The sequence below is a fragment of the Cyprinodon tularosa genome, unplaced genomic scaffold, assembly GCF_016077235.1.
Source record: "Cyprinodon tularosa strain WSP-4 unplaced genomic scaffold, ASM1607723v1 ctg1466, whole genome shotgun sequence".
Lineage (NCBI taxonomy): Eukaryota > Metazoa > Chordata > Actinopteri > Cyprinodontiformes > Cyprinodontidae > Cyprinodon > Cyprinodon tularosa.
In genome coordinates, this window is record NW_024038294.1 from 12,366 (window position 1) to 34,261 (window position 21,896).

General features: G+C 43.4%; 1 protein-coding gene across 1 annotated transcript; it reads left to right on the forward strand.

Annotated features, from left to right (window-relative positions):
* Positions 1-16,258: 16,258 nt before the first annotated feature.
* LOC119779380 (gastrula zinc finger protein XlCGF26.1-like) lies at positions 16,259-17,913 on the forward strand. Its single transcript, XM_038279011.1, has 3 exons — positions 16,259-16,734; positions 16,819-16,986; positions 17,071-17,913. The coding sequence occupies exons 1-3, from the start codon at positions 16,347-16,349 to the stop codon at positions 17,757-17,759; spliced, it is 1,245 nt and encodes a 414-aa protein (XP_038134939.1). The 5' UTR covers positions 16,259-16,346; the 3' UTR covers positions 17,760-17,913.
* The last annotated feature ends 3,983 nt before the right edge of the window (positions 17,914-21,896 follow it).

Consider the following 21,896-nt stretch of genomic DNA (forward strand, 5'->3'; position numbering starts at 1 on the left):
AAGTTAAATAGTATTGAGTGGATGAAAAATTTATTTTATTTTTTAAAATATAGGGATCATTATGAGAATTCGAGGGATAGATATTAGGATCCAATAGGTGGCAGTAGTGCGACAATAATGGATGCAAGCTGCCGTTAAAAGAAGAAGAAGAAGCTCTAAAGAAGGAGAAAGAAACACGCAGCGAGGCACCGACACATTAAACCAGCAGCATTAGCTTAGCTTGTGTGTGGAGTCATTGTAGAGAGGCTGATAATCTGGGAGTGTTTGCAGTGAGAATGTCTTCAGTCCAGCTTCAAGGAGAGTTTATCACCGAGCAGTTAACTCCTGCTGAAGAAACATTCACGGAGTTTAAAGGGAGTTTGGTCAATTCGGAGGAAAAGATGGACGATCAACATCTACTGCTGGATTTCACCAGGATCCCCCAGATCATCTTACACCGGATAGGTAGGAAACACCTGATAGAAACGATTCCCTGATGATGCACACTGTGGATTTTAGCCTCATCTGATTGGAAAACTGCTTAGAGGAGATCAACATGCTAAGCTAAAGCTAACCTCCGGTTGATAGCAGAGCCTAAAAGGCTAAAGTCTGCATCATGTTTGGTCATTGCAGCTTTTCAGGCTAAACTCTACTGTTCCATGTTGTTTGTGATGCTTAGATTCCAACATGGAGGCTGTTCTGATCCCTGATTCCTCAGATATCTGTAGAATTGTTAGATTGTTTACCTGCTGCTGGACAATGGAGTCACAGTCTGCTCTAGTGATGGGCTAATGAGGCATCTTGAAGCGTTTCGACTCATTGTCAAACTGTATTGATTCTGTCTCACTGAATACTGACACCTTTTGGACATTTAAAAGGCTCATAGAATGATTATATAGATCAGGGCTCTTCAACGTTTTCCAGGGCAAGGGCCCCCAAACTGATGGCAAGATGGAGCGGGGACCCCCTAGTTATATATGTTGTATAAAATAGTGTTATATCAAACTGGTCCTACAGTCACTCTATTACATACAGAGTCATTTCTCCCTGGGATTATTAAAGTATTCCTGGTTGATGGACAGGTGTTGTGAATGAAACGGTGCCCAGTTTGAAAGAGATCTAGATTTTAAGCTAAGGTGTCAGTAGTTGAGAACAGTCAAACAGATTTATTTGAAATTATGAGAGAAGAAAAGACTATAAAGTCTCTGGCTGATACAATAACATCCTTTTCCCGTCAAGATTTAAAATGAAAAGCCCCAAAGTTGGGATTTTTTCTTTTTTTTATTTATGGTCGCCCCTGATTATATCTCATCAAATGATCATGTGCAGACATTTGTATGATGGAAATAGACGTACAGATGACCTAATACAATGATATCATTTGTTATTGTAGGTTATATTGTATTATTTCATATCTATGCTTAAATTGAAAATATCTTTGATATTTTTAGATGCAGCCAATAAATAATGTAAACATTTATCATAACGTGAAAATGTGAATGAGGATGCTTGTAGACCAGGATTTTAAATCATACTTTTAAAACAATAAGTACAGTCGATTTGAAATAACTTTAATTCAGATAAGTTGAGTGATAACTGAGAGGAAAAGGACGACACAATGAGGAAATGAAAATAAAAACGCAGCAGCTGAAGCGTTTCTATTCCTCTTAGGCTGCTCCAAATATCTTGATCATTTTAATGATAAACAGCAACAGATTAAAATCATTGTTTTAGCAGATGCATCATGTTGACAGATACGTTTTTAAACACAGTTTAGTGTCTCAGTCAGTTAGAAACAGCTCCTATATCGGTCACATGACTTTCTTAAAACGACACGCCGATAGTGTTTTGCTCTATGAGCTCCATGCAGTCGTGTTGCTGGATCCATCACTAGTCTGCACATGGCGGCGGGAGGATAGGATTAAACATCCATTCTAAGGCTGGAAAAAGGCTTTAAACAGGGTTTGTTTACTAAAAGCATAGCTGCTAAACTGTTAGCAACATAGTTTGGGAAACAGTAATGCATTACTTTGGCAACTATGGTTTTTGAAAAGCAGCCCAGCTAATAGCTACGGTCAAACCACAACCATATCAGCCACAGATCTTAATTTAAACATCTTAAAATAGTCTCTTTTTTTTTTTTCAAAAAACATTGCAAATGTGCAAGTATGCTAGCTTTAGCTGAGCTGCACAACTGTGCCGCTAGATTCGTCTGTTTCAATTAGCATGTTTTCTAAACATAAACAAGGTTCTGATGGACTACTGTATAAAACCCTGAACTCAAAAAATATTTCAGTTTTAAGATGTTCAAGAATTCAGAAGTAAAGCCGCATTAATAATTACAGCCACTCTTCTCATCATCTTAAGTGTCTTTATTCCAAAAAAGTAAAAAAAAAAAAATCCACTAGATTTTGTTTCCAAGTCTGAAGACGTTTAAGTGTCTTTAATCTGCTCTACTTTAAAAAACTACAGAACTCAGACACTTAGATTATTCCAATCTGAGAGCAGAATCTTTCAAACCCTCTTTGGGATTTCTGAAAGCTTTATCTGCTTGGTGAAACTTCAACAAAGAGACCCAGAGGAGCTTTTGTTGCATCTGGTTCTAGTTTGTGTTGTTAATCAGCTGGTGGTGGGAGCTGGAACATGCAGATGTTTCTGTGGCTTTTCAGGAGCCATTTACAGAAGCTGGAAATAAACAATCCATGTTCAACATTAATAGTTCATTCAGTGCATATAAAGAGACGGCTTCAATTTAGCAGATCTAGCATAATAGCTAAAGGTGTCAGTAGTTGAGAACAGTGAAACAGATTTATTTGAAATTATGAGAGAAGAAAAGAGTATAAAGTCTCTGTCTGATACAATAACATCCTGTCCCCGTCATGATTTAAAATGAAAAGCCCCAAAGTTTTTTTTTTTTTTTTTATGTTCGCCCCTGATTATATCTCATTAAATGATCATGTTCAGACATTTGTATGATGGAAATAGACGTACAGATGGTTATTTTACCAATGAATGCAAAGCAAGATGGAATTTTTGAGACGGTTGAGAGATATTCAGATTGTTTTACCGTATTTTCACGACCATAAGGCGCACCGTACTAAAAGGCGCAGTCTCAGTTATGTGTGTCATTTCTGTATTTAACACACACACAAGGCGCACCGGACTATAGGGCGCGTTTTTTATATACAGGTACATGTCCTCTACTTCGTTTAAATACCTCTACTGCGTATTTAAAAATAGAGCGGGAGCAAAACTGAGTGTGATTGTGCTTTATTCATGTATTTATTACAAAGTATTAATCGAACCCATCAAAGTCATCATCCTTAGATTGTACCAGTTAGTTCTGACGCGCGGCTGAAGCAGCTTAGCTGCTCTGACGCGCGTTGGGCGGAGCTTCACTATCCTTTCTTTGCCTTGCAGCTATATTTGCTGTCCAGCAGCAAAACTTCAATTTTTCCATCTCGAGCAGCAGCGCGTCAGATGCTTAAACGCTCCCGACACGCTGCGCCTGCTGCTCAAAACGCGTTGCGGGACCTTTTGCTGCGCCTATACGGGCGTCAACCATTGACTTTGCATGTAAACTCGCTGCTTCTTCTGCAGCTGCTGCGTCCGGTTCACACCGATGTCGAGCGGTTGAAGTTCCTTTGTCAGATCTCCCGCAATAAGCACAGCGTTCATTTGTTTCACCATGTTTTTCACATCAGCTGTGAGATGGGCACGCATGGAGTCACAGATTAACAGAGATGGTGATGAGTGGAAAAAAACCACCTGGTCTCCTTACATTCACCTCCCTCAGCCACTCTTTCATCATCTCCTCAATGAGGAGATGAGGAGTTCTGCATGGTGCATGGTGGTCTCAAAAGTCCGCAGTAACAACACACATAGGGCGCACCGCACCAAAGGGCGCGCCGCACATTTTGAGGGGAAAAAAAGACGTTTATATGCACCTAGGGCTGGGTATTGTTCAAAAATTTTCGGTTCCGGTACCAATACCGATACCTTCACTGCGATACCGGTTCCTGAACGATACTTTTTTCGATACCAATTTTATAATATCAATTCGAAGAAAAAGAAAATTACACAACATAAAAAAGTACAAATCTTGAGTTTTATTTTAAGCTCTGATTTTTCCATTTACATTTTTCCTCTTACATAAAGACACATCAGTGTCTAATATTCACTGTTACATTGTGATAGGGTGACCATATTTTCCTTTCGGAAAACCAGGACACCTTGGAGCACGGGGTGGGGGTTGGGACCTCTGTTCCCATGCATAGAGATGTCTATATCTACAGTTGATTTATTAAAAATGCTTTTCAGTACAAGTCAACAGCAATAACTCCAATAACAAATGATAATTTCATTCAAAATTTATTTATGAAAAATGCTTAACAATTCCTGTAATGAATAGTTGTGCAATTCATTACAGGAGTGGGGATTAGGGATGGGGATCGAAACCCGGTTCCATCAAGGACCCGGTTCCGCTTTTTTCAAAACCTAAAAATCAATAGGGTTTGGGCTTATCGATACCACTATCGAGTCTGGTCGTTTTTTTTTTTCTCCCGGAGGTCCTGTAACATAATTGTGTGTCCCTCGAGTCGCGTCACAGCATTTAAATCTAATCAATCCAATCACTGCAGCATGTCCACCAATGTTTTGTAATGAAATTGTAAACAAACAGATATTAAAAGTAAAACAAGTGATGTCTGGCACTTAACTTTGCTCGCGACTCGAGAATGGCTGAACGGAAAAGACTCCTCCTCCTCCGGCTGCTGCCGCCGCACCACAGTCAGGCCCGTCTTCATCATCCACTCAGAGTACCACTGGTAAGCGCACACAGACTTTGTAGCTTGTCCGGTCAGTTAAAAATAGTAATTGTGAAATCCGTCTTGTAATCGGAAGCATACAAGCTAGTTAGCTTGAAAAGTAAATAAAGTTTCAGACGTGCTGCGTGATGATGTGTTCAGATTGGCTCAGTAAAACGACAATTAGGTTATCATGATGCGTTCAAGTGTAACGTAAAGAAAACGGGAAATTTAGTTTTTGGCGAGAAACATGAGTAATACAGTTGTATATTTCTCTAACTATTTTAGAATATATAATTAAACTACTGATGCCAACATTTATTAAAAATTACATTTAATTTAAAATACAATTATTTATTTGTTAAATATTTTCCTAATCACTAAAAACATGATGAAAATTGACAGTAGACAATACATTAACCAACAATTGTGAAAATATATTCTAGTTAGTTTTATGTCATTTCGAAGTGGCCTATTACATTAGCCATGTTTATTGAAGGCTAGAAACCCTTTTGTTATGCTCACTTGTTAAGCAATAAAAGCAATACCAGTTCTGTTAAAAAAATGTTGTTGCGTCGTCTTTCCAACAAATAACAGAAAAGTATTGATAGTGGTATTGATAAAGACTCGGATCGATAAGGAGTATCGATAAAGGTATTGATATTAATAAATATTAACGATCCCCATCCCTAGTGGGGATTGGTCTTCTCTGAAAAGAGGTGGACCAAAATAAAGGTTCTTCCTGAGGAGATCTGAGGGGATTCTGGGGTTTTACCACCTGGACCTTCCTTTTCCACTAAGTGTAATAAGGAAGCTGTGGAAGGTAAGTCCCCGCCTAGTCATGCTGATGGAGGCTTCGGGTCAGGTTTTCCTGGAGGATTTTCATGTCCAACTGGGTCTTGAGAGGGGTTGTTGATCTGACGAACCATTTCTGTTAACAACCTACGGAGGTTAGCTTCCATCTCCTTCATGGCTGACTGCTCTAGCTTCTCATCCTGATCTCTCCCTTCACACTCCTTAAGCTTCCTTTGGTCAGGCTGTCTGCTGTATCGGCTCATCTCTGATCTGTACCTCGTTTGGAACCCACTGTCCTCTCTATTCTGTGAACTCCTCCAATCCTGGAAAGCTCTCCTTTCTTGTGGGCCGGTATCACGGTTGCATGATCCCTTTTTAAGTCTGGCTTTGGAAGGAGGAACCTCTTGTCCCTCGAATTCTAACTTTCTCCCTGATTCTGCCTGAACCTGTAGGACCCTGTGTTCGCTATCTGTACCCTTGCTGGTGCGGACGCGCTTTTCCCATGCAATCTGTGCATATTTCCTTATTTCTTGCATGATGAGGGTTTTGGTTCGGCAGTACATGGTAACATATCTTATGCTGTCATGAAGATTGTGGAGGAAAAGGTATTTTAGTGAGTGGTCTTCCTCCAACCCAGGGGCGCTGCGCCCCTGAAAATATGCGGCTCACAACCGACAATAATAATCTCTCGGCGATTCATTTCTTTTCTGTTGGATGCTGAGGGCACTGAACATCGCGGAGCCCGGATCAGTGTGCACTGAATATTCCTCTCTCAGTGCTTGACAAAGAGAGGAATAGCGGTCTCGAACAGAGGGCTGGAGGCTCTCTATGAACACATGCAAGTCATGATGGGTATCAGAATTCAGCCCAAAATGCAGAACACACACGGAAACCGGGTAAAAGTTCAACAGAGTTTATTTGCACAAGCACAAGGAATGAAACACTGGAACTGATTCAGGGCTGGTTCACTAAAGTCTTGACTGGGACTGGAGACTGTTGGTTAGCAGAGTTCATGGGAAGCTAAGCATCTAGCTTCAGGCTTAGCATGGCAGACCTAGATCTGAGCTTCCAGCTCACTGCAGAGAACAACAGGGAAAATACACATAGGATTGCTCAGGCTGAGCTTCCAGCTCAAAGCAGAGAACAACAGGGAAAATCCACATAGGGTTCTTCAGGGTGTGCTTCCAGCTCATTGCAGAGAACAACCGAGAATGTCCACAAAGGATTCTTCAGGGTGATTCCACATAGGAACTTTCAGGTTGGCTCACCAGGGCAGATTAGCAGGTTAAGCTCTCCTAGAGCTTCAGGCTTGAGACTGGTTTCCTGTGATGCAGCTCTCCCAGAGCTTCAGACCAGAGACAGGGTTCCAGTGAGGCAGCTCTTCCTGAGCTTCAGACCAGAGACAGGTTTCCGGTGAGGCACAGACAAAGGTGAGATTAGAATCTGATCTCACACTAGAGACAACCAGGATTCAATCAGTAACAGAGGCTTAGGAAGCTAACCAACTAAGATCAACACTGCAGCGTGGAAGCAAGGTCTGGCAGGAGCTTATAAAGAGGAGGTCTCCTGATGAGTCAATTAACAACAGGTGTGCAGGAAGACTCCAGCCCTAGGAGACCCACGGCGCACTCTGCTGGAGACAGAGGGTAATCTCCAGATCCCAGCAGTAACTCCAGTCCTAATGGAAAGAAACAAAGAACAAAAGAGGATCCTCGGCGCCCTCTGCTGGGCAAGCCCGAGGATCCTAACAGAGCCCCCCCTTCAAGGGCGGATTCCAGACGCCCCCTGAAAAAATTCAACAAAAATAAACAAAAAACAATCCCACCCAGGGTGGGCGGAGGGGGCACTAAGGCAAGGAGGGCCAGGAACAAAAAACAAAGTCCAGAAAACAAAAAACAACCCATCCAGAGTGGGCGATGGAGGAGACAGGCCAGGAGGGCAAAAAACAAAAACAAAGTCCAGAACAGAAAACGATCCACTTACGGTGGATGAAAACAAAAGAAAACCCAGAAAATTTTTTGGGCACGTCTCCGTTGGCCGGCCGAGGGACCGGCAGCGGGACAGAGTCTCGGGTGGCCGGCCGAGGGACCGGCAGCTGGACAGAGTCTCGGGTGGCCGGCCGAGGGACCGGCAGTGGAGGCGTAGCAGCTGCTCAGGAGGTCGCCCGTTGAGACAGAGGCGAGGCCGATTCTCAGGGGGCCTACCGCTGGGCCGGAGGCGAGACAGATGCTCAGGAGGCCGACCGCAGGGCTGGAGACGAAGCAGCGTCTTAGGAGGACCACTGCCGGGCTGGAGGCATGGCTGAGGTTCTGGAGACCGGCCGAGGATCTGGCAGCGGAGCAGAGTCTTAGGTGGCCGACTGCGGGGTCTGCGGCGAAGCTGACACTCTGGGGGTCTGCCACGGGGTCTGCAGCGAAGCTGACGCTCCGGGGTTCTGCCGCAGGGCCGAAAGCGAAGCCGACGCTCTGGGGGCCGGCCGCGGGGCCGGAGGTGAGGCAGCTTCTCAGGAGGATGACGACCAACTTTTAGTAGGTACCCCCACGGGGTATCCTGTCCCCTCTTCGGCGGCTCAGGAACAGGCTCAGTGGTGACCGCCGACTGTGGTGCTGGAACAGGCTCTGAGAAGACCGCCGACAGCAGCTCTCGGACTGGAACAGGGGAGCCCGCCGATTGCGGCTCCGGGTCTGGAACTGGGGAGCCCGCCGATTGCGGCTCTGGAGAAGGGGAGCCCACAGATTGCGGCTCCGGGTCTGGAACTGGAGAGCCCGCCGATTGAGGCTCCGGGTCTGGAACTGGAGAGCCCGCCGATTACGGCTCCGGGTCTGGAACTGGAGAGCCCGCCGATTGCGGCTCCGGGTCTGGAACTGGAGAGCCCGCCGATTGCGGCTCTGGAGGAGGCTCTGAGGAGACCGCCGAATGCGGCTCCTGGACTGGAACAGGGGAGCCCGCCGATTGCTGCTCCCGGACTGGAACAGGGGAGCCCGCCGATTGCGGCTCCCGGTCAGGAACAGGGGAGCCCGCCGACTGCGGCTCCCGGTCAGGAACAGTGGAGCCCGCCGACTGCGGCTCCCGGTCAGGAACAGGGGAGCCCGCCGACTGCGGCTCCCGGTCATGAACAGGGGAGCCCGCCGACTGCGGCTCCCGGTCAGGAACAGGGGAGCCCGCCGACTGCGGCTCCCGGTCAGGAACAGGGGAGCCCGCCGACTGCGGCTCCCGGTCAGGAACTGGAGAGACCGCCGACTGCGGCTCCTGGTCAGGAACTGGAGAGACCGCCGACTGCAGCTCCCGGTCAGGAACTGGAGAAACCACCGACTGCGGTTCCTCATCAGGAACAGGGGAGACCACCGGCTGTAGCTCCACCTCAGGAACATGGGAAACCACCGACTGTGGTTCCACCTGAGGAACAGGAGAAACCACCGACTGTGGTTCCATCTCAGGAACAGGGGAGACCACCCAAGGAGGCACATGTTCAGTGTCTGAGGTGGCTTGAAGCATCTGTAGAGGGCTCTTGGCGGTTTGTGGCCTCTGCTGAGGGGCTCTTGGAGGCATATCTTCACCAACACCACATTCTGAAGCCCTCTTAAGTTTAAGCTCAGGGGTCTCTGGACGGCACAGGGCAGGCTCAGGGGTCTCTGGACGGCATAGGGCAGGCTCAGGGGTTTCTAGATGGCTCAGAGCTGACTCAGGGGTCTCTAGACGGCACAGAGCTGACTCAGGGGTCTCTAGACGGCACAGAGCTGACCCAGGGGTCTCTAGACGGCACAGAGCTGATTTAAGGCGACGCCGTTTCTTACGCCGAGGGGTCTTTGGAGCTAAACTAACAGGATTACCGGCTGATTCTGGCAAAAGGCTAACTGGTTGAAAGATTAGAGTTCCTGAATGGATTGCAGGTTCAGTGGCTAGAGAATCAGGCATGGGAACAGGTTTAAGACTAACTGGGTTATTATCTGGTTCTGGAACTGGATCTGACTGGGGTGGAGCTGAATGTGGTGGCTTGAAGGGGAAGATATCCTCTCTATCCCCATAAAAATAAGTCCAAAGATCAGACTCATGGATGTGGGGAGCTCTAATGTGTGACTGGTGGGCCTATCTTGAGTCCTTTAACGGATGGAGAAATATGAGGATCATGTAAATGAGAGCTGAGACTGACCTGGTGCAAAAAGGAACTGGAATTCTGAGTCTGATGATGGACTGGTCTGGATCTGGTTCGCAGTTCAATATCTAGCCCTATAGCTAGCTCTATGAGGTCCTCAAGGTTAGCTGGCTCATTGAAAAAGGTTAGCTCGTTTCTGACAGGTTCATTTAGAGCAAGGAGAAACGCGGTCTTAGGTGCAGACTCGTTCCACCCGTAAGCGTCTGCTTTAAACTGGAAATCTACAGAAAACTCGGCAACGGATCTATCACCCTGTTTAGTTTCTAGAAGACTACTAGAAACGGTGGACTTAGTGACCTGATTAAAGGTTCTTTCCATATCCTGGATGAATGTTTCATAGGTACAGTTAACTCTAGTTTTAGGCGGAAATCTGATCTCCGCCCATTCAAGGGCTTCACCGGACAAAAAAGAAACAACAAAAGCTATCCTATCCTTATCTAAAGAAAACTAGAATCGTGAAAACTAAAAAAAAACTGACACTGAAACAGAAATCACCTGAGCTTTCTTGGATTGCCGGAAAATTCTCTCAGGCAGAGAAGGGCTGAGTGCAGAAAACGACGGGCTGGGTTCTGACCAGAAAGGAGGATTATTATCTTGATTGGGAAGTGACGTCATTGCCGGTGACCTAGGAGACGGAAGTGAATTCGGAGCAGGACGTGTCGCTGACGTGGCGTTGCCAATATCAAAGTGGCTAGCGAGTGTTTGATTCTGCTGTAACTCACGGAGGGTTTGTGAATGTCCATTGATCTGAGCGTCCCGTTCCTCAATCCACCGACGGAGGTGATCTGCTGGGCTTTGTGTTTGGCCACAGTGTTCTTTCATGATGGGTATCAGAATTCAGCCCAAAATGCAGAACACACACGGAAACCGGGTAAAAGTCCAACAGAGTTTATTTGCACAAGCACAAGGAATGAAACACTGGAACTGATTCAGGGCTGGTTCACTAAAGTCTTGACTGGGACTGGAGACTGTTGGTTAGCAGAGTTCATGGGAAGCTAAGCATCTAGCTTCAGGCTTAGCATGGCAGACCTAGATCTGAGCTTCCAGCTCACTGCAGAGAACAGGGAAAATCCACATAGGATTGCTCAGGCTGAGCTTCCAGCTCAAAGCAGAGAACAACAGGGAAAATCCACATAGGGTTCTTCAGGGTGTGCTTCCAGCTCATTGCAGAGAACAACAGAGAATGTCCACAAAGGATTCTTCACGGTGATTCCACATAGGAACCTTCAGGTTGGCTCACCAGGGCAGATTAGCAGGTTAAGCTCTCCTAGAGCTTCAGGCTTGAGACTGGTTTCCTGTGATGCAGCTCTCCCAGAGCTTCAGACCAGAGACTGGGTTCCAGTGAGGCAGCTCTTCCTGAGCTTCAGACCAGAGACAGGTTTCCTGTGAGGCACAGACAAAGGTGAGATTAGAATCTGATCTCACACTAGAGACAGCCAGGATTCAATCAGTTACAGAGGCTTTGGAAGCTAACCAACTAAGATCAACACTGCGGCGTGGAAGCAAGGTCTGGCAGGAGCTTATAAAGAGGAGGTCTCCTGATGAGTCAATTAACAACAGGTGTGCAGGAAGACTCCAGCCCTAGGAGACCCACGGCGCACTCTGCTGGAGACAGAGGGTAATCTCCAGATCCCAGTAGTAACTCCAGTCCTAATGGAAAGAAACAAAGAACAAAAGAGGATCCTCGGCGCCCTCTGGTGGGCAAGCCTGAGGATCCAACAATGCACGCTTCTGGAAGTAGTTTTCCAGATTAACTTTAACTTCTCCCGGGCGGAGGGATGGGGTAAGTCTAAAAGACAGCGTTCTACCTCTCTAAGGTAGTCTTCAATGGTGGATTCAGTGTTGCTGGGGTCAAAACGCTCTATGTCCTGGGCGAGGGATTCAAGTTGTCGCATCCGTAATCCCTGTTCTGGGACTGGGGCTGGACCATCTGAATCCTCATCTGAGAGCTCTAGCCAGCTATGGTCGCGGTAGGGTGGAAAGCTCTGCTCTGACCTCCTTGGAGGCAGGTGAGACCGCTCATGATACACTGGTGAACCTGTTGCTCCGTAGCCTTTAGGCCATGGCCGCGGGTCAGGGCGGTAACGCTCACCAGTGTCCCATAGTTGGCTGTACAGCTGCCTTTGTGGCAAGGGTGTGTCATAGCAGATCGTGCTTCGTGTTTGGTCTGACCTGCTTGTCGCTCTATAACTGGGGCTTGGCATGCCGCTCAGGTCCTGCATCCTCTGCGGTCTAAAACTTCTCTGCTGGATGGAGCTACGCACTACACTACCGAACCTTCCCTGCTCCCTCATGCTAGCTCTCTGCTCTGTGGCTGCCAGAGGAGGATCTCCCCTGGTACCCTTTCTACCAAACTTATCTAAAGCAGGGGTGGGTTCGCTTTCTTCTCTCTTAAGAGAACCTGCTGTTCTTTCTTCTGATCTTTCGTCTGATCCTTCATCTGACCCTTCTTCTGATCCTTCGTCTGACTCTTCGTTTGACCCTTCATCTGACCTTTCGTCCTGCGGGCAGGGAGCTACCCCCCTTTGCCGTTCTTCCAGGACGTTGGAAGTCACCATCCTATTCTCTTCTGCCTTCCTTGCCCTTACTTTAGCTTCTAAACACAGTTCTTCGGCTTTTACACGCAGTGCTTCGGCCTTCAGGCGCAGTTCTATTTCTACTTGTGACTTTCTCTGGTACAGTAACGCAAGCTGACCAAGCACGTTTGCGATAAGCCTTTCTTTCCCTGGCTTCCTAGTTGACTCCATTAGTTTCTGAATCTCTCTGTCACAAGCCTCTAGATCGAGACTATTAAGGGCTCTGTGTTCGTCTTCTGACAACGAAATCACGAGCTTATTAAGTTCTGGGCTTCCATTTCGATGAAGGCCGCAGAATCTCCCACTGCTTGCTGATCCTGATCCCTATCGATTTGATTCGCTAGGGGGAACACAAAGCAGGAAACGCAGCGCACTGGCTACAAATCGCTAACCGTGTTAGCACTACACGCACTAAACAAACACACTCCGTTTACTGTAGGTTCGTTACCTATACGGCAGGTGTACAACGTGCGGATAAAACAATACGCAGGTTGCTTTCAACTTGCGACCTCTTTAATTTGACAGGTTGCCGATTTGCTTTTAAATCTGTGGGTTTCTAATGGTTTGATTCACTCACCTTTCAGTAAGTAAGATTGGCTGGTTGGAAATTGTGTATATGTGTATAGGTGTGTGCGTGTGTATGTATATATGTGTAGAACACTGTTAACAAACAACTCTTGCACACAAAATGGATAACGCAGTGTTAGAAAACCTGGCAGAAGTGGTAAAAGGTGGCAGCAGCTGCACAATTAAACCTGAGGTTTTGTTTCTTTATACCTGCAGTTTAAGTTTAACCACTCTCCAATTGTTAAAACACTGTTTGTCCACAGCACAGAAAGCAATAGTGAAACAGCATGAAAGAAAGAAAAAGAAAAATTAAGAAAAAAAAAACAAGTCACTCCTTCTCTACACCATTCAGCTGCAATTTCAGAAGCCACCACCAGGGGGAGACAAGGTGCCTTCACCTGGGAATTTTCAAACTGTTGTTGCAATAACACGCTTACGCCACCAGATGGCGTCAACGAGAGCACTACACAATTTGGATCTCAAACACTGGAACCAGCTGAGTAATTGTAATTACATAAGCTACCACTAGGGGGAGATGACAATCTCTGCCAACGTGGCCTACACTGACCCAGTCGCTGTGACTTTAAGAACCCTTTTGTGCTGCACCAATCCACAATTTGATCTCACGGCTTCAGAATAGCAGCAACCAACAAACAACGCAGCCGAAGTCCCAAATCACCAATTCTCTATTGGATTATAAGTCTGAGATTCAATTAACTGGTCGTTAAATCTACTCAAACCCGCTGGACTCCGTCACTGCAACACCACAAATACACCTGGTCTATTTTAGCAGTAGTAGCGCTTTTAGCTGTTTTTAATTTCTGGATGGTTTATCTGTTATTCATATAACAGAAGTTTCAGTCTCAGGCATGTCCATTTTGGCAATATATCCCAACAGAATGAATAGCAGAATGAAAGAAATAATGTCTCATCTAAACATCCCTCAATTAACAAAAATTAACAATAACTCTCAACTCCCAATAACAGATGATACTCAGCCTCAGTAATGAACGAAATATTGTCTGTTCTTTAGATTATTGGAAAAAATAAATTAACAAATGAGCTAATTAACAAAACATACCTCTTGTGTAGCAAAAATAGTTCAAAATGTACCAAAAACGAACAAACATGTCAATAGACTTATCTTTACTTTTGGTGTCCAGGTGGCTTTTCAGATCCCTTGCACCTCCATTGGACACCGAGACATATGTGCCTGCTTTGCACACTGTGCACAAGGCATCCATTGTGTCTCGACCCAGTCAGAAAGCGGGGAAACTGTTTTATAAATTGTCGGTAAACATACATTTGCGCTTTTGCATGTTGTTGGCGTACTGACAGCCACGCTATCCATCTTCTGATTAAGAACAGGGCTGCCCGCACTGAAGCGGCTTATGGATTACGTCACATGCAGCGTCGTGCGCAGTGCCCTAGTGCCTATTAATTTAAAAGTCCAATGAAGGTGATTTAAAAAATCAGGACATATCCTCACTTTCTAAAAAAACCCGGGACGCCCAGGACAGGACATGAAATACGGACATGTCCTGGGAAATACGGACGTTTGGTCACCCTACATTGTGAGGACCTTTTTCCTTAGCAGTTTTCCTTTAGAAAAATTACCATGTCTGACAAACAAGCCCGTTGAATGGGATCCTACTGACAGCGCACCGCTGGTATGTGGGGGTCTGAGCGGCTCCGACAGAAATATTGGAAGGCAGGATGAACTGACTGCACTGATGAAGTTTTCAGGTGGATTTTCCCACTTAAAAACATAATAAAACTACTTTATTCCCACTGATCACAGCAAATATAGCTGCAAGGCAAATAAAGGATAGGGTAGCTCCGCCCAACGCGCGTCAGAGCCACTTTTCGACCGCGCAGCCAGAGCAGCAAAGCTGCTTCAGCCGCGCGTCAGAAGCTGTTACAAGCAGCAAAAAGGAAGCAGCAGACGCGATTTTGCTGCTCCTGGTGCGTCCAGTTTGAAAGCAGCATGATTCACTCCGCTCTAGCTTTGCTCTGCCCACGGGCTGCTGAGAGCGCCGGCTGCGGTCCGCTCTTCTTGCAGTCAAACACAGAGCATCTTTCTGCTCTTAAATTGTTTCCGTGCACGATGTATTGCATTGCGCACTATTAGCATCAGTGTTAATAAAGTGAAGTCACACTTTTGACCTGGGGGGCATTTTAAAGGGGTTCCACGACGCTCGCAACCAGTTCACAACAGATACACATTAACCCTGGCTGTAGGCGGGACCACCTGTGTATTTTTCCTGGATGACGCAATCACGTTAAGTGTTACAGCCAATCACCGAAACTTGGCACCGAAAGACGAGGCATGTTTCGATACTCTGTAGAACCGAAGCATTTCGGTCGGTACCATAAAAGGACCGAAGTTCGGTACCCAGCCCTCTATGCGCCTTATAGTCGTGAAAATACGGTAGTTATTTAATATCGGTTCTCTAAATGGAAATCAAGGCTAGATCCCACAGGATGTTTTAACCCTTCAGTAAAACATCAATAATTAAATTGTTTGGAAAACTAAGATTGGGTTTTTGTACTGGGAAAAAAAAAGAAAAGCATGTTCTGTTCAGACATAATCTAAAGCTTTAAAGATTAAAGTGGAGGCCCAAACCTCTGACTGAGATGTCAGAGCTGCAGTGCATGCTGGGAGATGTAGTTCTAGTCTCTTTTTATGTAGTTAGATTGACACAAGGATGATTAAAGTGAAGTGTCTTTTATTTAACCACCAACAGAAAGTGTTTTTGCTGTGTAGGGTTGTCACGATACTAAACTTTTCAACTCGATACCGATACTAAGGAAAATATTCGATACTCGATACCATTTTCGATACCACAAGGATAAAATTTCAACTGAATTATTTTGATTAATAATTAAAATACAATAAATAAATACATACAATAAACAATAAGAACAACATTTTGAGGTTGTTTTCTGTGCACAGTATTTAGCAAGCTTGATTAAAAACTTACAAAATTAAAATTAAGTTTTCCTTACTTGGCTATGCTTTGCACACATAACAATGACACCAGCCAAACTGGTTAAGAAACAAAAATAATTCTCAGCAGCTGCAACTGTTACAAAAAAAGTCTGAAACTGAAAAGTGCACAGAATTATTCGATCACACAGTGTTCAGAAAGTGCATTTTCCTCTATTCTGCACTTTAGATGAATGACTGTTTAGGTGCGACTGGTACTCGATACTTTTGAAAATGAGTATTGTATCCGGATACAACGTTTCAGTATCAATACTTTTTTGAGTATCGATACTTTTGACAACCCTATTGCTGTGTTTGTCTTTCCAGACCGCCTGCCTGATTATGTTGGAAAAGAGGTTTTCTCTGACCAGCAGCTCTGTGGACAGGAGAGGAATTCCAGTTTGGACCAAGAGGAATCTGAACATCCGCAGATAAAAGAAGAGCAGCAAGAACCAGAACATCCCTGGACAAAAGAGGAAACCATGGAGCTCCCCATAAGTGAGCAGAAAGAGCAGCTTGTTCTAAGGCAGGAAGCTGAACATACAGGAGAGAAACCTTTACCATGTTTAACATGTGGAGAAAACTTTCTAAAAAAAGAGCATTTAATGGCTCACATGAGTCTGAAGTGTTATCAGTGTAAGATCTGTAGAAAAAGCTTTATTAAGAAATCTAAACTTGAAAGACACACAAGAATTCACACTGGTGAGAAGCCTTTTACCTGTAACATTTGTAACAAGAATTTTAGTTTCAAGAGTCACTTGACTAAACACACCAGAATTCACACAGGTGAGAAGCCTTTTACCTGTAACATTTGTAACAAGAATTTTACTAAAAGAAGTAGTTTGACTACTCACACCAGAATTCACACAGGTGAGAAGCCTTTTACCTGTAACAATTGTAACAAGAACTTTACTGCCAAGAGTCAATTGACTACACACATGAGAATTCACACAGGTGAGAAGCCTTTTGAATGTCTTTCCTGTGGAAGATGCTTCACTCGGAAATCTCATTTTGAGATACACATGAGAATTCACACGGGTGAGAAGCCTTTTTTATGTCTGTCCTGTGGAAAACGCTTCACCTCTAAGACTGATCTTAATATTCACATCAGAATTCACACAGGTGAGAAGCCTTTTACCTGTAACATTTGTAACAAGAATTTTACTAAAAGAAGTAGTTTGACTACTCACACCAGAATTCACACTGGTGAGAAGCCTTTTACCTGTAACATTTGTAACAAGAATTTTACTAAAAGAAGTAGTTTGACTACTCACACCAGAATTCACACTGGTGAGAAGCCTTTTGAATGTCTGTCCTGTGGAAAAAGCTTCACTCAGAAATTTCGTTTTGACACGCACATGAGAATTCACATGGGTGAGAAGCCTTTTTTATGCCTGTCCTGTGGAAAACGCTTCACTCAGAAATCTCATTTTGACACGCACATGAGAATTCACACGGGTGAGAAGTCTTTTTTATGTCTGTCCTGTGGAAAACGCTTCACTCAGAAATCTCATTTTGACAGGCACATGAGAATTCACAAGGGTGAGAAGCCTTTTACCTGTAACAATTGTAACAAGAACTTTACTGAAAGAAGCAGTTTGACTAGACACATGAGAATTCACACTGGTGAGAAGCCTTTTGAATGTCTTTCCTGTGGAAGATGCTTCACTCGGAAATCTCATTTTGAGATACACATGAGAATTCACACGGGTGAGAAGCCTTTTTTATGTCTGTCCTGTGGAAAACGCTTCACATCTAAGACTGATCTTGATAAACACACCAGAATTCATACAGGTGAGAAGCCTTTTTCTTGCACGATTTGTGGCAAAAGTTTTACTCTAAAAAGTTATTTGACTAAACACATGAGAATTCACACAGGTGAGAACCTGTTCTGAATGATTATTCACAAAGATTTTAAATGAGAAGGTAATTTAAGTATCCAGGTGACATTTATTTATGCATGATGTGGAATGATTTATTGAATTAAAAAAACAAAAACCATTTGTTTAACATAAGTCATAAAAGTTAGATGCCACAGGAATGAACAGTAGAGTCGTTTTCCATGTTGGAGATAAAATGTCCACGGGTTAATGTCCTTTTTTTCTTTTTCTAAAAGTTTTCATAAAGCCATGAATTAACAGCTCTGTTTACATTGAAACTAGAACAGATAAGATATTGTTAACCTGGTAAATATTCAGGTCCTGGGCGAATATGTGGATGTGAACATAAGAAAGTTAATTATTTTGGTCCTGAGTAAATTCGATTTAAATGGCCAAAAATAGAACGTCGCCCTAACAGAAAAGCTGTTTACATTCATAATTTCTTGCTTTTTCTGTGATAAAGGGAATAAACTTAATAAAGTGCAACAACAACATCTTGGTTGCAGATGAAGCGAGTTTTCTATCAGTACAATAAGCAAATGAGAAGTTCTAGATGTTTCAATTTAAAAAAATCCAGAGAGACCCCCACTGTGTGATTGTTGGTATGGTGTGGCACAACTATTTTCTGGATGAATTTATTCAGAAAACAATTTTTTTGAGACGTAGCAAACTGTTACCTGATTGTTAAAGGAGAAGTTCGGTTTTTTACACTTTAAGCCCATTTTCTGTAGTGTCCAGGATGAAATCGAATGATCGACACCAAAAGTTTGACAATTGGTCCTGTCTCTGCTTTTTGGCTCATTTAGAATCACCCCCTGGCTGCTTTAGAATGGCTAGCATAGAGCATGTCCGATAATGTCCTTAAAACAACCTTAAACGTTCTTTTTTTTAAATATGCTACTCACCGTGTCGTCAGCGCTGTTCAATGACGTTCCAAAAAAAGTTTCGTGAAGAAAAAACGTTCCTGTAGTGTTTTTTTAGCATTGTGTAAATCCCATTGAGTTCTGTTGGAATAGTCAATATTCCGCTGCCACCGGAAACGGAAATGGGGCCTGTTTACACAGTTGTAGTCTTTTCGCTTCACTCTGTGTACTCCGACGTCGAGAATCAAGAATCCACCTTTCGTATTCCATTTTTAGAGTTTTTTAAAATGTTTAACAGAGACGTTAGCACCTCGACGTCGGAGTACACAGAGTGAAGCGAAAAGACTACAACTGTGTAAACAGGCCCCATTTCCGTTTCCGGTGGCAGCGGAATATTGACTATTCCAACAGAACTCAATGGGATTTACAAAATGCTAAATAAAACACTACAGGAACGTTTTTTCTTTACGAAACTTTTTTTGGAACGTCATTGAACAGCGCTGACGACACAGTGAGTAGCATATTTTAAAAAAAGAACGTTTAAGGTTGTTTTAAGGACATTATCGGACATGCTCTATGCTAGCCATTCTAAAGCAGCCAGGGGTGGATTCTAAATGAGCCAAAAAGCAGAGACAGGAGCAATTGTCAAACTTTTGGTGTCAATCATTCGATTTCATCCTGGACACTACAGAAAATGGGCTTAAAGTGTAAAAAACCGAACTTCTCCTTTAAGCTGTGGTTGGATATATTCCAGAAACAGACTTTTATTCAGATGAAAATATCTTCAGATGAAAATAAAAGGAAAGCTAAGACAGATTTAATGAGCTTTGCTCAGTGTTGCTGATGTTTTTGGAGGATTTTCTAAGAGATCAGCTGCAAATGATCAGAGTTTAGCTAATTCAGTGTCTTGTTGGCTTTCATTAGCAATGCATCAATCAGCCCTGCTACGTGTGTTGTTGAAACCAGGCCCACCAAAACTCCAACTGTTTTTGGCACAGGGTTAGAGCTATGGTCAATGGATATTAGAATGAAGTAGATCATCTATAGAGGAGTCTCACATGAAGATTTGGGACATATATAAGTGTGTGTCAGTCTCAGAGTTAGTCAGCTACAAGCTAATTAATGTTGCAAAGTAGCTCCAGCCACCTTGAAAGGGGGTGCTGGGATTATGGGGTTAAACTACGGGACATCAAAGAACTCAGTTTAGAGGCTGGAGTCTGTAGTTCAGGTAAATTGAAGTCCTAAAATGATGAAACATGTTTGTTTAAAAAGATAAACAGGATTGATGATGTTGATGTTATTTTTACTGATCAGTTTGAACCTGCTTTAACTTGGTAAAAAGCCTTTGTCTTAATAATGTATTAAAGAAATCTGACTCTCCTCTAGAAGTGTAAAGTTTCTGCTTTTTAAACATTTTTTTGAAAGTATAATTTTCCTTTGAACTAATTCTAATAGTTTTGTTCTTGATTCTGTAGATGTTCTATTTACCTGCTATGATTGAAAGTAACTATCACCTATTTTATACGACTGATTTTATGGATTATATTCTGCTGTGGATGTTTTTAATTATTGTAATCGCTTCTAAATTGATGAACGAGCAGCAATAAAACCTCTTGGATTGTAAAAATGTGCTTCTTTATGGTTTCATATGAATTACAAATAGGGCTGCAACTAACGATTATTTTGAAAATCGATGAATCGGCAGATTATTTTTTCGATTAATCGATGAATCGGACACAAAATATTTTTTTTTATATTAACCTCTTTATTCCAAAATAAACATTTTAGACAGAACAAACAAGCACACAAGTACAGGTTGCTCATTAACTGTACTGGTGCAATATGAAAAATAAATGTTTGTGTTAAAACTACGCAAACTTACATGAGAAATGTAGCTGTACATCCACAAAATATAGGGTACTTTGTTTCATAAAGCGCAAAAAAAGACATTTTTGTTTTTAAAAGCCCCTAAGGGGTTCAAACAATAGGCCCCCCCATTTCAACAAATTAGGTTTTTTTTAGACTAGAGAGTTCTGCCTTTTAAGACAGGAAAGTATAGCAGTTAAAGTTGCTACTTGAGAAAATACTGAACCATAGAGATAAAAATAGCCCTGTGATTCAAATTATAAATTGTATTTGGAATAAAAATGAGAGAACTAGGGGTGCTAAAAAACACATCCTCCAAAGACAGATATTTACATGGGAATGTGGCAGATAATTAATTGACATATTACTGATCTTGCTGGATTTTATTCTGCTTTACTTCCATAAATTGCAGGATCTTCTTTACTTTATCTTTGCCAGAAGATTTCAACTTTAAAAGCCTTGCCCTCATAATTTGCAAATTAATTTATTTATAAAGAAAATATAAACGCTGCTTAAGCTAATTCAAATGAAATTAAAAGTAAAATAAGTAGCCAACCTTATCACTGTCTGTAACCTACTAACAAGCTAAGGAAAGCATCAGATGAGCTACCTGAGAAACTAACTTACGTTTCCCCACTTTAAAATGAAACAAACATGGTTACTCATCCTGCTGATCAGCTCTCTTCACTGCCATTGAAGGCTCCAACGTGTTTTCTTTTCAGGTGCTGCATCATAACAGTGGTGCTTCCGTGCCATGTTCATTTGTTTTTACAAAAGTTGCATGTTACAACTTTTTTCACTTTACAAAGCGCAGGCTATTTTAATTATTGTGATCAATTTGCGCCGTCAATCCCGGGGCATGCGCGCTTCATTTGCAGTCTGGACGCTGAGGGTAAACTCCTCACTAAAATCCTGCAGCTCGGACTGCAGCGCTGAGAGGGATTCTTGTGGGAGAGGGAGAAAGGCGTTGGGATGGGGGAGGCTCCCCACGGCAGCAGCTGCCGCTGGAGGACAAGAGTAGGAACGATACATGCTTTCATGTAAGAGTCACCAAAAGCCGCCAGTGACACCGTAAAAAGTCGCCAGATTTGTCGCTAGTCGCTTTTTAAAAAAAAAAGTCGCTGGAGGGGTCTAAAAAGTCGCTGAGTTGGCAACACTGCAACTGCGGCGCTGACTCGCTCTGCCGTATTTTTTTTTCTTCCCCGGGATGACGGCGGCGGCGGATGACGCATTAATCGCGCGACACAACTAATCGATGATTAAATTCGTTGCCAACGCTTTTAAAAGTCGATTTTTATCGATTTTATCGATTCGTTGTTGCAGCCCTAATTACAAACAATGTTTTTCCATGTTTTCTCTGATATTTCCAGCCAAACTAAAGCTAAAATAAATAGTTTAATGTCATTCACCTTCTGTCTTCTCC

What these genes read in the sequence shown, in the direction of transcription:
- LOC119779380 (XM_038279011.1), top strand. Translation starts at nt 16,347, where the DNA reads ATGGAGCTCCCCATAAGTGAGCAGAAAGAGCAGCTTGTTCTAAGGCAG. An exon ending in TCACACCAGAATTCACACAG is followed by an intron (nt 16,735 to 16,818) that starts GTGAGAAGCCTT and finishes GAATTCACACAG; the next exon opens with GTGAGAAGCCTTTTGAATGT. An exon ending in TCACATCAGAATTCACACAG is followed by an intron (nt 16,987 to 17,070) that starts GTGAGAAGCCTT and finishes GAATTCACACTG; the next exon opens with GTGAGAAGCCTTTTACCTGT.